The sequence below is a fragment of the Hemibagrus wyckioides genome, linkage group LG04, assembly GCF_019097595.1.
Source record: "Hemibagrus wyckioides isolate EC202008001 linkage group LG04, SWU_Hwy_1.0, whole genome shotgun sequence".
Classification (NCBI taxonomy): domain Eukaryota; kingdom Metazoa; phylum Chordata; class Actinopteri; order Siluriformes; family Bagridae; genus Hemibagrus; species Hemibagrus wyckioides.
In genome coordinates, this window is record NC_080713.1 from 6,133,879 (window position 1) to 6,149,992 (window position 16,114).

At 40.5% G+C, this 16,114-nt stretch overlaps 1 protein-coding gene across 2 annotated transcripts in view; it reads right to left on the reverse strand.

The window, feature by feature from the left end:
• insyn1 (inhibitory synaptic factor 1) overlaps nucleotides 1-2,965 on the reverse strand; it is an 83,279-nt gene extending 80,314 nt beyond the window's left edge. Inside the window, exons 1-3 of one of the 2 annotated variants that reach the window (XM_058387137.1) lie at nucleotides 2,463-2,965; nucleotides 1,679-2,009; nucleotides 527-1,006 (exon numbers count right to left, since the gene is read on the reverse strand). In XM_058387137.1, coding sequence (XP_058243120.1) covers nucleotides 527-670 — 144 coding nt within the window. In that variant the 5' untranslated portion in view covers nucleotides 671-1,006; nucleotides 1,679-2,009; nucleotides 2,463-2,965. Of the gene's footprint in view, nucleotides 1-526; nucleotides 1,007-1,678 lie in introns of both variants that reach the window. The other variant, XM_058387139.1, reaches the window with a different exon arrangement.
• Nucleotides 2,966-16,114: the final 13,149 nt, after the last annotated feature.

Below are 16,114 nucleotides of genomic sequence, written 5' to 3' on the forward strand. Positions count from 1 at the left end.
AGGCAGTATAACCTTGAAAGGTAATCTAGAATAGTTACCAGTTAGATCAGGTGTGTGAGAGGATGGACCAGACTGACATATTGCAAAGCAGGGGTACTCCTGGCATATTGCAAAGCAGGGGCACTCCTGGACCAGGCCTGGGAACTACTAATCATAGTTCTAACCCTAAACATAACCCTAGAAACACTTCAACATACTTCAAAATATCTAACAGAAAATCCAAGTCAAATTCCACAAGTGTACCCAATTGGCTGTGTTTTAGAGGATGCACAGGATAAAGCTGGCTTTCTGGAGAGATTTACGTAGAGATACTTTTAGATGCTTGTCAACTTGGCAACTGGACCAGAATCCTTAAAAATCCAACCCAGTATCCAGTATTAAAAGTATCCAACTTTCCCATTCTTAGATTAAACTAATCATACATATAGAACAAGTGTGTATAAGTATCTAAGCAATTTTGTAGCTGGTATACAAGATGATTGAGACACCACCGAAAAATGCCCCTACAATACCAAAGCTGTCTTACCTCCCGCAGCTCTTTGGCCACATCTTTGAGCTCTATGAGAATGCCTTCCAGCTGCTCGATCACCATCTTCATGTGGCTGCGGATGCGCTCTCTGTGGCTGGGGATCTCAGAGGGTTCCTGGGCAGGAGCTCGACTCTTGGACATCCTTCACAGGCGGAGCAGGGGTGGGTGGGCGGAGGGCTGAGCACGGGGGCAGGCCGAGCCGCGGCCCATGTCTGGGGCCACCAGGAGCCGCAGTGCTACTGATCCGATCACTGATCCGATCTCGGGCTCGGGCCACGCAGGCGGGCTCCAACATCTTAAAAACACCCGCAGAGCCAGGAAAGTTGGTGGGGCCTGGGCACAAGCCTCCTCCTGCACAGCACTGTGGGATGTCCAAGAGCTCCGCAGGAAGAGGACGTTAGAGAGGCGGATGTAGGAGTCATTTAAAATGTCTTAAATCCGAGAAAGTGCTGAAGGGTGCAACCAGGTACATGGAATCTAAGACAAAAAAATTGTGGTAATGTGCTAAGAGGACTAGGTTTTATGACATCCTGTATTTCTGACCATATTTGCCTTTATAGACTAAAATCTGTTGCCACTGTCTGTACTATATAATGAAGTTACCCGATGTGTAGGTGCTCCAAAAGATCATATTCAGCTGAATAGAGGGCTAGTGAAAAGAAAGAGGCACTATGATTGTCAATGGTCCACTTTGAACACCCACACAAAATCCGACCAGAAGGAAAGACCCTATTTTTGAACAAAGCTCTGCGTCAGAAATTATTTTTGCTTCCAAGTGGCTGGCAAAGCTAAGATTTGCTTACAAATTCTTGCTTTGTTAATCTAATGTCTTTTTGTATAATGGGAGGAAAAGGCAACAGATTTGAATAGAGGAGATTTCCCAAGGCGTCCTGCACACGCCTCCTTTAAGCAGAGTGTGGGTTTAAGAGACCTAAACCAAACAGAGAAAACTGGCACTCAGTTTCAAGGTTAGCTTATATAAAAAAAGCAGCTAGTCAGGTGTTGCAGCATGCAACCATTTCACACAAACTGTTCAGATATGTCCTTCCTCTTTTAAAGAAAGAATTGCATGCTTTTCTCTGTGTAGGTGTGCAAAACCAATTCATCTACATATCATCAGCAAGAGAGAAGGAGAAAAATTATACTTACATTGGAATCCCTCTGAAGACAACAATGATAAAGACTTTTTGGGAAATGATGTGTGTATCCCACTCCAGCCCTGAGCACCATTAGCATGTCCTTTATCCAAAATCTCTTCTAATGCCTCTCCTCATGATGGACGGAACTGTGGATTTCCAAATTCTTTACAATTCCATCTAAAAGTGAATGGCATCCAGTCCCTATGGAAATTGTTTCCCTGGGGTGAAATATTGTTTTCTTTTTTTTTTTTTTTTTTCAGAAGTGGCCAGAGAAGGTAAATCCCATATCTGCTCCCCGAGGGTGATTGAGAGGAGAGGACTGTTCACTCGTCACATGGCACCTAAGGAGACACGAAGGAAAACGGTTCATCCTCTTTCTGTCTATATACCTATCTGTCATTGCCATACATTTACCTACACTATCTCACTTCACTTGCTATCTTTCTCTATCTCTTTCTGAAGCAACTACCCAACTTTTTCAGCACTGGGATGGCAGGCAGTGAAAGGCACAGAGACAAGAGGAAACGAAAATTTCATTGCCCTGGCCTCAGATGGAAAGAATGAGTCCTAACACAGCAAGATCAGGTGGAGACAGTGAACCAGAATGAAGCCTAATTCTGTCTCTTTCTCCCAATGAGGCAATAACTGAGCTCCTTACCCCTCTCCCTCTTCCTGCCAGCACTGTTGCAGACTACCTCGTTCTGTCTGACACTCACACACATGCACACGCATACACTCATGCTCTTTTCTCCTCTCATGCTCTGTTACTGTATCTTTTCTGCACCCTCCCATACCTCTCTGTCTTTCCAGCCGGCAGGAGAATTCCATCCATCAGCAAGCGGAAGAAAGAGACAAGGCACAAGAAGAAGGACAAGAAGAAGATCAAGAGCAGAGCCGTGGGACTCCCGTCCTCGAGGAAGCTTGTGTTGCTGCGGTGACGGCTGATCCAGGGTGTTGGGGCTGCCGACGCTGCCTCTGTCTCTACGGCGACGCCCCCCCTTGTCCGTGACAACAGCCTGGGTCTGAAGAAGAGACGTACCCTCTGCCTTTATGTGTGAGCCCTGTAGCTCAGACACACATACATGCACACACAATCTCTCTCTCTCTCTCTCTCTCTCTCTCTCTCTCTCTGTGTCTGTCTGCCTCTCACTCGCTCACGCGACACTCTCTCTCCGTCCCTTCCTCTCGCCCCCTCACTCACTGGCGGATGCGGGTTGCTAGGAGCAGGAGTTTATCGAGTGGCTCAGGTGGCTGCCAGAACGACTCTCGCTCTCTTTCTCTCTCTCTGTCTCTCCCTCACTCACCAGTCGTGATGGGAGGAGCCAGAGAGTTTAAACAGACAGCAACAGCTAACAGTATCTGCTGAGAGCACAGCCTCTCTCTCTCTCTCTCTCTCTCTCTCTGCCTCCCTTTCTGCCTCCCGTTATCCTGAATTCACAGTTCACTCTGTATATCCCTAATGACGTGTTTCTCCTTCATGCCTCACATCAGATCATCCATATTGGTGTAATATATGCTCCTCAAATAACTCCCTGCAATGGCAAAACTATTCCCAAACCATCTAGCAGTATGTATATACTGTCTGCATGCCACTTCATTAGATACACACACTTTCTACACTCTACTTACATTGGCTAACATATCAATCATTTTATCAATCATTTTATTACCCAGCCATCAATAAATCAATAGAATCAAATGATCATGAGCATAGATTGTGATGAGGCAGGGCAACATTGATAATGATATAGCAAGAAACCAAATAAAGTAGAGCACAGTCCATGATTAGCTGTCCTGTCCACTGCTCCTTAACTACTGCAAACATTCATAAAGCAAGCATGGGGCAGCGTGATTCCCTCCAAAATGGGACTCTATTAACACATGTTGCAGTTCCTGTTTTTGACCACTAGCTGTTTTTTTTGCAATAATAACTGTAAAGGCACCGGTGTCCATTCTTATCCACAAAGGGCCAGTGTGGGTGCAGGCAACCGAGCTGAACCCACACCTGAGTCTACTGAAAGCCAAGATCAGTTGACTAAATAGGTGGAATCAGGTGTGTCCCCTGCTTGATTGGAATGAAATTCTGCCCTTTGCGGATAAAATTGGACACCCCTGTTCAACTTAACTTTAAAACTGTTGGTCAGTCAAACACGATTTGAATTGATATTCCAATGGAATTGTAAGAAGTTGCCAAGATTATGATGGGCTATAATGGTTATAAAGATTAATGGATATAGTGCATGGAAACAGGGGCTCCAGGATTGGTGGGTTTGATTCCTGCCTCTGTTCTGTGTGTGCAGGGTTTGACCCCATGCATTCCTCCGGGTACTTCAGTTTCCTCCCTCAAAAATATGAGTTGTAGGCTGACTGGCTTCTTTAAATTAACTGTAGGGTGTGAATGAGTGGTGAGTGTGTGCATGACTGTGCTCCCCAACTGGACACCAATCAAACCCCAACCCCACCCCCTGTGCCCCAATCATCTGGGATGGATTCCAGTCTCCCTGCGACCCTGAGTAGGGTGAGCGGTACAGAAAACGGATGAATGGAGTGTCATATTTACGGTACAGCTTGGTTGAACCCCTGGTTTACTTACACATATTAATAATCTGATTGCCCAGAAGATGTTCTGTACCATCAGCTCTGACAATCACTGTCACTGCATGAATGCAGGTCACACTAATATGCTATCGTTTCCATAGTAACAGCTAATTATATGGCAGATTGAAAAATGTAACATAATGTTTTTAAATTTATTATAAAAAGGTGGAAAATGACAAATTGCTGTGGTTTAAACAGTATAAAACACTTCAGGATGTGGTGTCATAGGAAAATAATCAACATATCACTTTCCTATAACAGCACACCTTTTTATTCCTTACATATACAGTGTTCATTTGTAAATCTGTATTAATTATTAATTTTAATATAAATTAGCATTTTTTTTGTATTGGGTTGTTTAAAAGATATGTAACCTTTACATCATCCATCACTGTTGTTATTTTTTATGTGTTAATTAAAGCTTTATTGATCTGCAGCTAAGAAGCATCTCTTGGGTTCATTCTGCATTACCAAAGGGAAATGTGTCCCAGTGGCTATGTTCTGGTGCTCTGTGAAATCAGCTATTCCAAGCCAATGCAAGTGTGCGTGACTGTGTTTGTGTGTGCATTTGCAAAAGAGATATCTACACACCCTCTTACACTCACGTGTGTAGGAAGACACAAAATCAGTCCTATTCATTCTTCGCGCTAAGCTACATTGAACAGATGTGGTTCTTTCAGGCAATGCTATTGAACAAAACACAGAAATTGAGTTCTGATGTCCTTGGGAGAGTCTCTGACTTACTGCCTGTGTACGTCCTGTTTTTTTTTTTTGTTTTTTTTTGTCCTGCAGTCACTCTCTCATTTTCATTTACTGTGTTCTGCAAGCCTGATTGGCATAGTTTATATGTAATGCTTAGCTAATATGTATTAAAAATGACAGTTAGTACTTTATCACAGCAAAGGACCCCAATATGAATAAAGATTGCAGTGCAGGCATTAAGTTTCCCCCTGCCCCCTTGTGCATTATATATATAAAATGTATATATATATATATATATATACATATATATAATGTAATCTGTATATAAGGTCATTTGACTGGGGTTTTTTACTAGGAGAGTCAGATGGAGAGGTGCCAGGAAATATTGGCCCCACTTAATATTTCTGCCATGGATTTATTGGACCTGGCCGTTTATGGCCAAGTTTTATAGAACACAATATTTTTCTTGCAGGTCTCCTGCACATGCCTTCACAGGTGTACCTATAGAGGAAATCACCCAGGTAATGTGGTACTACAGCAAAGAGAGAGACAGAGAGAGAGAGAGAGAGAGAGAGAGAATCATGGTTGCATAAGCCGACACTGCTGTGTGTGTGTGTTTATGTATATAACCCTATACGAATACATTATTCGGAATGAACAGATGCCTATTCATTCTTTGGTCGTTTGTTATGTTTGACCAAAATGTTCACAGGCCATCTAGGTATAGACTAGAGATGTGCATTGTAATTAGGAACCTGTGGGTTTCCAAAAAAATGCACAAGCATGGGCATAGGTTAGGCAAAGTTGTATATATTTTGGGAAAACAAACTAAATTGAAATTTAATTTGCATATTCTATTTATTATTCATTTCAGGATTTATTTATTTATTTTAATGTCTGGTATAGGCCACACCCACTTCAGCTAGATGTCATAACTCATAATTCCCTGACCTCCAAGCAAACTAAACACCACCTCAACTTTTAATTTCTACTCAGGAACTCTGGATGTTCTACTCAACTCCATGTTCAAGTGAATAAGTGACATATCAGCAAAAAAAAAAGAAGAGAAAAAAGTAGCACATTCAGTACATTTAAATGAGTTTCTATTACATATACATATATTGGCTTTGGATCGATAAACATATTTGATTGTAAAATCTAAAAAACTGATTATACAGTACACTGTTTGGAGGAGACAAATCTACATCACTTATCACTGTGTCTAACTTGTTGCCGATAAAAAAAAATTTAAAGAGAAAAACATGGATGCTTCCTTCTTCCAATTTGTAGCTTGAATGCATGCTGCAAAGGTTGAAAATCATTCCAAAATCTGACTTCGCGAGTCGAATGCAGCATCAGCTTCAGCATGGACCAATAAACAGATACAAATTTAGATAAATACGGTGTGGTGTGTAAAGACTTGTACTATATTCACAGTGTCAAGGAGACTTTAGACGGACGCTAACCCGCTGTAACGTGCTTAGCACCATTCTAAGCACCCCCAGAAACCTGTTTCATCAATGTTAATTCTTTAAAAAAATCAATATTGCTGATGGTTTCATTGCAACTGCATGGCTAATCTTCAGCTCTCTTTGAGTTTCTCTCTTTTTTTTCTTCCTCTCTAGCTGCCAGCAGCCAATTAAATTAAGCCTTGGGGCACAAACAATCATGCTTGGTTAAGCATGACCACCACTGAAAACAGAGAAGAGGAGGGACTTACTGCACTTTCACCTTTAAAGGTGAAATCGGCTATTTTTAAATCAGAGCACTGCAATATTTGGGGAAAATCTTCTCACGTCTTAGCTTCAATCTGAACCAGGAGGAACCTCTGCTTAGCTGTCAGTCACGGTAGCTGTTAATTCAGACTGCATCTAGGTTACGGGTTTCAACACAGCTATCTTTAGCTCACTTCAGCGTAAATTATTTTATTGACTCACATTTCAATCGATAGCCCAAGTTGTTTGTTGATAATGAGATCAAAATTGGAAATTAGTCAACACCACATGATTTGGAATGTTTCAGGTTTTCAGAAATCAGTCCTTCCATGATTTTGTGATTGCAGAGATTAACACAAAATCAAGCAAGCGCCTCGATATTTGGTGGACCACAGATTTTTGGCCAAAACATGGCATGTGACATGGTCAGAACACGTCATCCAGGTGTGTCAAACATGAGTACAGCTATCATAGAATGCAATTGCATATGTGTCTTCACTGGTAGAGTTTAAAAGAAGAATCCTGTGCTTTCAACTTCCACAAAAAAAAAGCCAAACGCTAAAATTTCTGCACGTTGCATCGCAGAAAAAACAATCATAAAAACACTGTGGAAAAAATATCTCATTAGTGAGAATTAGCTACCCGAAAACTACCCACTATCAAATATTCCAGACTGAGCCATACATATTATTTTCTTTATTTACATTTTTATTCGTAAAAAATTGCCACATTTCTACGATGAAAACATCACATCTGCATCCCCTCAAGTCCTCCCTGTGAATATGAATGAACAATCTGCTTCCAATGAATTAGGTTTCCTAAGACTGCTGTTCTGCTGCACTACACCATGTGGCACTGTGGTGTAAAATCGCTTCTAGTACAAAACACTACACCACAGTGATGTAGTGTGTTAGAACAGTGACATAAAAGAGTGTGTTCCGTACATATGTATTAAGATCTTACACACTTTGTAAGTCTCAGCTTAAACCATATCCTCCAGGAACTAGCATAAAAAATAATCAGGGTAGATCTGCTGATGGCTGCTGGGAGTTTTAAAGGGTTAAACGTGGAGGGAGAAAATGATCTGAGGCAATTGATAATGGGAATAAAAGTGCCAAATAATAAACCGCACATATTTGATGGCGTGTTTGGAGTGGCTTATGGATTATACATCAGCCTGTATAATCACGCTGTAAAATTCAGAAAGATTAAGGAACTGTGGCTGTAGATGTTGCATATTCAGAGCGAGTGTTAGCTGTAAATACCGAAATGTACTCTCTCTCTCTCTTTCACAACCTCTCTCTAAAGATATTTTTTCATACACAGCAATGATATCAGATAAGATGGTTTAAATCGAATATCTATCAATACTCTTGAGCAATGTATTATAGAATGAGGGCTCATTGATGGCATAATAAGAATGATGCACTATTACACACACACGCACCACACACACACACACGCATATGCAATACAGTCAACAACAAATAGATAGCTGTATTAGTCATTTTTGGAATAATAGCACGTTTCCTTTAAATATGACATGCAAATGTTGTTGTTCTTTTCAATCAAACCCCAAAAAACGCAAACTTCTCTCTTCTGTCCTTTTGTGTATTCAGTACTTTAAGGTGGTTTTCACACACTTAAGAACTGAATCTGAGTTTGATTCTTCCCAGCGTCACAGCTGGTTTCAGACTCAGTTCATTCTATCAAACCCATGTACATTTGTGTTCATCTCATATCATCACAAATGTGCCTGGAGAACATGACCGTATCTCACCATATTTTTGCAATTTTTATTATCTGCGTTTTGTTATGTACAATAAGGTATATCGCCTCACCTCTTCCGTGTCACACAATGTTCCCCTGCCACTCATGGTACATGTGTGTTGAAATAACCAAATGATGAAATAATGATCTTCGGCTAAAATGCACACTCGGGTTACTTTACTTCCTGCTCTGAGTAAGAGTTCACATTCATGTGTACCACAGTACAGTGCCTGGTCTTTCACATTACTGATTTATTCGTGCAAACCAAATCGTGCTCTGTTTCAGACTAAGACAATTAAAGATTCATAATTGGAGAATGTGTATTCTTTCTTTAAAATGCATTTAAGGGGAAAAAGTATGGTAAAATAAACGATCACCCTCATTTGCATTCATTGCATCCAGGTCTGTATTTCTCTTAGACTATCTCAATCCCTGCTGATGACAGGTTTGGGATGATGTGCCAGCTAAGCAGGCTGAAAATCGTTAACCCAAATGGAGTACAAATCTCTGGGGAGGTGTGTTACTCTGTAAGCACCTGACATGATTGTTATAGCAGAAATCTACAGTCTGGGCTAGAAAAAAATCAGACTAGCTTTTTTATACTTCGGGGTGGTGGTAGCTCAAGTGGTTCAGGCTGTCGGTTGTTGAACAGGGTTCAAGTCTCAGCACTGCCAAGCTGACACTGTTGGGAAACAGTCCCTCCCCCCACCAGGGGTGCTACATCATGGCTGACCATGCGCTCTGACCCTCAGTTTCACTGTGCAGTAATGTGACAAATAAGGGCTACTTAACTTAACCGTTCTGCTTATTTTTCTTACAATCATTGGTGGCACTGTTGCACTTAGTTGCACCACAGTCCAAAATAGTCCACCTAAAGACATGTGTTAACAGCATATGATCAGATGGTGGCCAAAAATCGAGCTTTATATTAATGGATTTTTATCACTGAAAGACAGGGGGCTTAGAGCTCTTGTTCATACACACAACCCCAGTATAAGTAGTGCACTTGCTTTTCTCATTCTCACTTATGACACTTGACTGTGTGCCTCAGGCGTGTGTCTGTGTGTGAGAGAGCGAGAGAGAGCGATTTAAAAAAAAAAAGAAGAAGAAGAGAGAGAGAGAGGTCAAAAGGAAATAAGGGAGAACATGTACTTGTATCCTCTTCTCTCCTTTCTCTTTTCTGCTCTTTGAACTACCTTTCTCACTCTTTATTTCCATTTTCCTTCCAGCTCTTTGTAATCACCGTCCGCTTTTCTTTGCTCTCCCTATCTGGCTCATTGTACTATGCTAAGCAGCAGCCATCCTCTATCACACACATACATTCTCCCAGAGCTAAAGTGCTAACATATTAGACACCCTTTATTCCTGAGCTAAAGTGTTGTTGGGGCATCGTTTGCCAGCAGCCATAAACAAGTGTAATAGAATTGCAGTGGAATTAGCAGCTACGCTAGCTGACTAACTGCACATCCCCGGTCCCCTTCGCATCCCCAGTGGGGTGCTAACAGGGCAAAATGCTTCATTGTGTATTCAGTAGCAGTTGCTCCAATGTGGGTCATCACGGCACTGCTCTCATCCTTCACTCCTCTCTCTCTGCCTCCTCCTGTCTTTTACCACAGCTGGTCAACTCACTGGTATGATGCTTCAGTTTCAGTTTGGTTTCAGGTTTAAAGCTCATCAGTTTACATTGCTTACAAAACACGCAAAATGTAAAAATCCCTAATTTCTAAAAAATATTATTTGCCAGCAATATTTTACAACCTGCTCATTACTAGCTGAACTATATAGGGCAGGGAATTTTTAAGCCAAATATATGTGGTGTGGAAAAGTAGGTTAGCCTTCAATATAGAGCGGGGTATAATTGAGATTTATGAGGTAGTGAAGCTCTTCTTTTTTTTCATGGGTGCCAATAATATGGAAACTGTAGCATTCCGTTTGATTCTACGACTGGAGTGCCCCCTTGTTAATATATTTTTATATATGTATGTGAATAAAACATAAACTAAAGCTAGAATACAATTAATAACAGCTAAAACAACCTATGTGCGTGTTCCAGATAACAAAACCATCTACAGCAGCCCTTTGCTTTGAAATATAATCATCCAAATGCTTCAAAAAAATCTTTTTATTTTTCGATTAATGTGCAAATCAATTGCACACAAACATGCTTGAAACATCCTTTTCCCAAGAGTCATCCATTATAAATAATGAAAAATGGACATTTCAGTCCCATAACGTTCACCGTTAGCATAACGTGTCTGTTCTATCCATTCAATTCAAATAGTGTATTCAGATTCAATTACATCCCTACTAAAGATGCAGTGCCAAAAACAGTTAGGGGGTTGAATAGTCAGGCAACAACAGAGGGACATGGTTGAGTGCGTTGGCTTCCGTCAAATCTACTGTAGGATAATCTATTATTGGCAAGGTACCAAAAATGGTATGAAGAATCTCCAGTTCCTATTTGTTGGTTACCTTCAAAAACCAGATTTGCCTAAAAAAAGAACATTAGCAATATGGAATCAGGTGGTGCTGTTTGGTACATTAGTTGCGCCCCCCCATAGAACCTACTACACAAGTCCAAAATCTTTTCCTGTTTGTTCTATTTCCTTTCCCATCTCTTCTATATCAGTGTCATCTGAGATATGAAACATCCTGAGCAGTAAGACACAGCAAATCTTTCATGTAAGCATATCTTCCGGTGTATCAAATACATGAGAACTGTATATGGTTCTTTTCTACTCTAGTGTCTGCACACACATAGGCAAGTGGTGGCTCAGTTGTACTGATCAGAGGTTCATGAGTTCAAGCTCTGGCACCAGAAAAGCCCCACTGTGCAGTCTTTGCTCCAGGGGGACTATATCATGGTTGACCTCTCACTCTGACCCCAGCTTTCTAACAAACCAGGACATGTGAAGAAATAAAGTAACAGTACTGTACATGGATAGAGGAAAATCAACACTGTTTTGTCTTATCTGTAAAAATCTTTTATGTGTCTAGATTCAGAGCTTGCTTGTTTGTTCTTTTCAAGTGTGATATTCCTTCTGGTCTTGACCTTCACTTTGTATAATTTGGACCGGGTGGTTTGATGTATATTGAAAAGCTCTGGCTGTTTTTTTACTCCCTGCTACTGGCTATACCTTTCAAGGAAAAAGCATGATAGAAAAACAGAAGAGTGTAACAGAAAAGTGTTTGCTAAACTGACAGAAAAGTGCAGGTTCCAATCCTGATAATGCCATCTATTGGCTGGAGTCCAAGAGCGCAAATTGGCTATTCTCTCTGGGTGGGAAGGATGGCATATACTCTTGCCTGTCAATCAGAGTGACACTAGCTAATCATGAGTGGATGGCTTCATCTGTCTCATGGGAAGCATGGGTTTTGGGCTTTGGTTAGGCATGGGTTACCAATTCTAGCTGGTAGTGGATGAGCATTGCCAAATTGGAAGACAGTGTGGTTAAAAATAAGAACAACTTCATAATCAGCATCAGCTGGTTAACGGAACTGGTCTTGCTGCTGTAGTCATTGACCATATATCACACTGATACACTGATTTACACAACATACAGTAATATACAGTAGATCAGCATTTGTTACGTATAATTACAGTGCAATGAGCTGTTAAATGTAAGTTTTAAATGTCAGTCCAATTAAATGTCAGGTTACAGAAATGGGATGTGGTGTTTATTCAAGAGGATTATGGCCTATGGAAAGACTGTATTTGCTTGCACGTCTGGCATTATTCATTCATCTTCAGTAACTGTTTTATCTTGATCAGGGTCTCAGAAGATCTGGTGCCTATAGTGGAAATGCTGGGTGCAAGGCAGGAAAGGACTCTGAATGGGAGTCAATCACAGGGCACCATACACACGCATTTGTGTACTCATTCACACCGAGGGGCAAGTTAGAATAGCCAATTGAAGGAAACTCCCACAGGCACAGGGAGATCATGCTAAACTTAGTGCAGACACTAACCCAAGATCATGATCGACCCAGGGACCCTGGAGCTGTGAGGCAGCAGTTCAATATTGTGTGTTTGGTATTAGTGGATCACAGAATTTACCTTTTGCTGTTCTCGATGATGGCCATCAGGCTGAGAAGGTCGGTCTAGACATCTTCATCACAAGCAACAGATTTCACAGATATTCCTAAGAAAACTGTGAGAGAATCTCTATAGCATGTCCTGGGGTTGCCCCAAAGTCACTGGCCAGAATCACTTGCCGAACACACTTCTACCAGGAGTTAACCAGAGTGCATTATTGCAAGCTTTCCAAGCCACTAATGCAAAGGAGGCACTGGCTTGACTCCAAGGATCTCCTGAATTGTCAAGCTCCTTGCTCTGTCATAGAGAGTGAGCCCAATAATCCTGTCAAGCAACCTCATTTCCACCAACTGTATTAATGAATGAATTCTTGGTCATTACCCAAAGCTCATTACCATAGATGGGAATAGAGATTTAGACTGACCAGACAGTTTTGTGTTCAAACTGAGCTCCTGCTTCACCTTTACAGACTGGAAAATTGACTGCTGTTATTGCCCCAATACCTTTGGAATATCATGAATAAGATTCCAAGATTCAAATTCCTCCATTATCCCACAATACAATTAAGAGAGGGTTTACTAACACAATCAAGTCATTAGAGTAATTTACATCCTTAAAACCGGACTTTTATATGAGCTACAGAGAAATTACCAATGACTGATAGTGCCATCGTTAAATGAGCTCTTTCTTAAGTACATATACATGAGATTATGTTATTACTTCCATAAACACATCATACAGCAGGAAAACACTGCAGAGACTAAAGGAAATAAGAAAATAGCCAGTACTAAGAGTACAACTGAGGTAGATTTCAATCGTCTAGGTACCAATAAAGTTCGCCTTCAATGGTCTGTAGCTATGGAAACCTGTAAGAAAATGCTAAATGCTTGTCGTTAAAAAAATAAACAAAAGAAGAAAAAAAAAAACAGATTGATTGATTGATGATCTACTTACTTTGATGAAACACTTACTTTTATGCATTTGAACTGTTTATTTTAAAAAAAATGATAGTTATTAATGAGGTTTATTAAACATGCATTAATTTGCATACTTAATGAATGTCAAAGCATTTTAAATATACACCATTTTGATTTAAGGACTTTTTTGCTCTGTATGTAAGGAAATTGACAATTTTTGTTTGTCTGTTTGTTTTTTTAGTGGAGCTTAAATCCAAGTTTAAGATAATATACATGTTCATGAGCAGAGAAAAACACATTTTTTTCCGCGTTTTTAAATGGATTTAATGGTAATTATTATTATTATACAGAATTAAAAAGCCATTTTATCCAAACATCTGAAAATGATTAAAGAAAGCTGTACTTTAAGAAGAATAAAACAGCTATGTCTGCTAACCCTTAATCCCTTTTTTCTATATTTAACTAGTCATAACTTTCTGTCAGACTGGTTTGTTGGACATATTTGTACTCATGGGACTGTGCTGGGTCATCAAAACATGTTCTGTATGAGATGGAAGTGAGCTCTGTCTCTGTGTGGGTGTGTGTGTGTGTGTGTATGTGTGTGTGGTGGAGGATTGGGCCACATCACCCATCACCCAGACAGCGGGAAGTCATAGTCATAGGCTCATCAAGGCCTTCTCAGTGCCTGTCATCCCTGCTGCAGGTTCATATCTGTTAGCCTAAAGCCAGTCAGCCATGTCCGTAGCCTCAAGCATGGGCTCTCACACACACACTCAGACACACACTCACAAGCTAGCACACAGCGGGAGAGGTCTCATTCTCAAGACAAAAACATTATGCCATACAGCCGCTCCCCTGGAGAATGAGAACTCCATTCTGGGAGCGTGGAGTTTAGCAGAGCTGGATGAGAAAAAAAAAAAAGGCAGAGAATAGATTCAGGCTCAGCACTAGGGGAAAACTGATACAATCCCCCCATTAGTCACTGCTTTCCTCCACTCGGCACATGGAGTACACACTGATGTATGTGTGGAGAGAAATACAGAACACGCTCACAAGATACTGCAGTGCCAAACGCAGAGAGGAATAACAGATCAATGGATAAACCACCTGGAATGACTAATAACTGTTGCTACGTAGGCTGTGCGTGTAGGAGAGATTAAAGTAAAGAGAACACCAAATATCTGAAATCCTCCTGCCATTTCTAAAGCTGTGTCTGTAAACCTTGTTACAAACATTCTATTCTATGGAATTAGACTCAAATGGCAAGTGAAAGGTCGGCAGATCCCCAGCTATTTAAAAAGAACTACGTTCACATTTACATATGTTTATTTGACAGACTGACAGAATGCAGCCACTGCCATCGGGCTTGTTTCGTCACAGCGGAATGACATCAAACGCCCGACCAATCAGGTCGTAAGTTGGGGTTGCAAGTTAGAAAAAGCAAACATGGAGGCTAAAGTGCTGGTAAACTATTTACACTGTTAGTGTATGAATATCCGGATATGAATGCCAATATTCTAACCTTGAAATGCAACAAAAAAAAAAAAAAACCTCTCTATTTTTGAGACATTCTCTGGTACATGGTATGACGTCCCACTTTAACTGTAGCTGCATATAGCCAAGTCACACAAGCTGCTCAAATTCTCATGGTGTTCTGCCTTCAAAACTTTAGCGAAGAGAAACAACTTTCTCATTGGCAAAGTTAAAACAATCTTTATTTCTTCTTTATTACATTATACAAAATTACTTACGAATTTTCACCATAAAAATTAACATTTTGCAAGAAATTTGTACCGGCATATGAAGCATTTTTTGCATACAAACAAACCGAACCGAATACCAGTAAGTTGCACGTACGTCCAGGAGCCGTCTGAAGTTCACAAATTTTACTAATTTTTTTCAGTCACTGAGAGCTGTTTTGAAAGAGTCAACCCAAGCATATCAATGTTGCCTTCAGCATGCATTCAAAAGCTACATGATTGGTGGCATCTGTTCTATTTTTAGCCCAAGCTTGGTGGGACGACTTCCTGTGAGGACCCTGGGCATGGAATGCTTGGTTTGGGTTAGTTCTTTGTAAGCAGCCATACAGTTTACATACGCTTCGTATTGGTAATATTGTTAATATTTTTAGGTGGATTATCTGCATTTACATTATTTCCTATGGAAAAATTATTTTTTTGCAATACAAATTTTCTCCATAAGAACTCGCCTCCAGAACGAATTACGCTGAGGTTCCACTGTACTCTAAATAGCAAGCTAGGCATGTTAGTTAGCCGATATTAGCTAGGAATGGTAAAAGAGTTGTTACATTGCCTATAATCTTGTGGTTTTTTGTACAGTATACTAAACAAGTATTTATTTGATTAAAACCACAACATCTTCCATGTTAATATATTAGATATATTCATTATTCCTAATCATGGTACTTGATGATGACATCACCAAGACCAGATAATATTTCAACTCTCCAGTGGTAATTTGTATTAACCGTAGCCTTTCTCTTAGCCTTGCCTTTCTCTTCTGACTTCTTTATGGTGTGTGAAATTCTCAAGAGATCAGCAGTAGCCCGTTTGGCACCCACTTCCACGTTTGAGAGAGACAGAGACTGAAGTGTTGGCTTGATGGAAAATGCTGATAACTGTGGATGTAAAGTCTATGGGGAAACATCCATCCATCTTCTGTAGCACTTATCCTTTGCAGTGACAAGG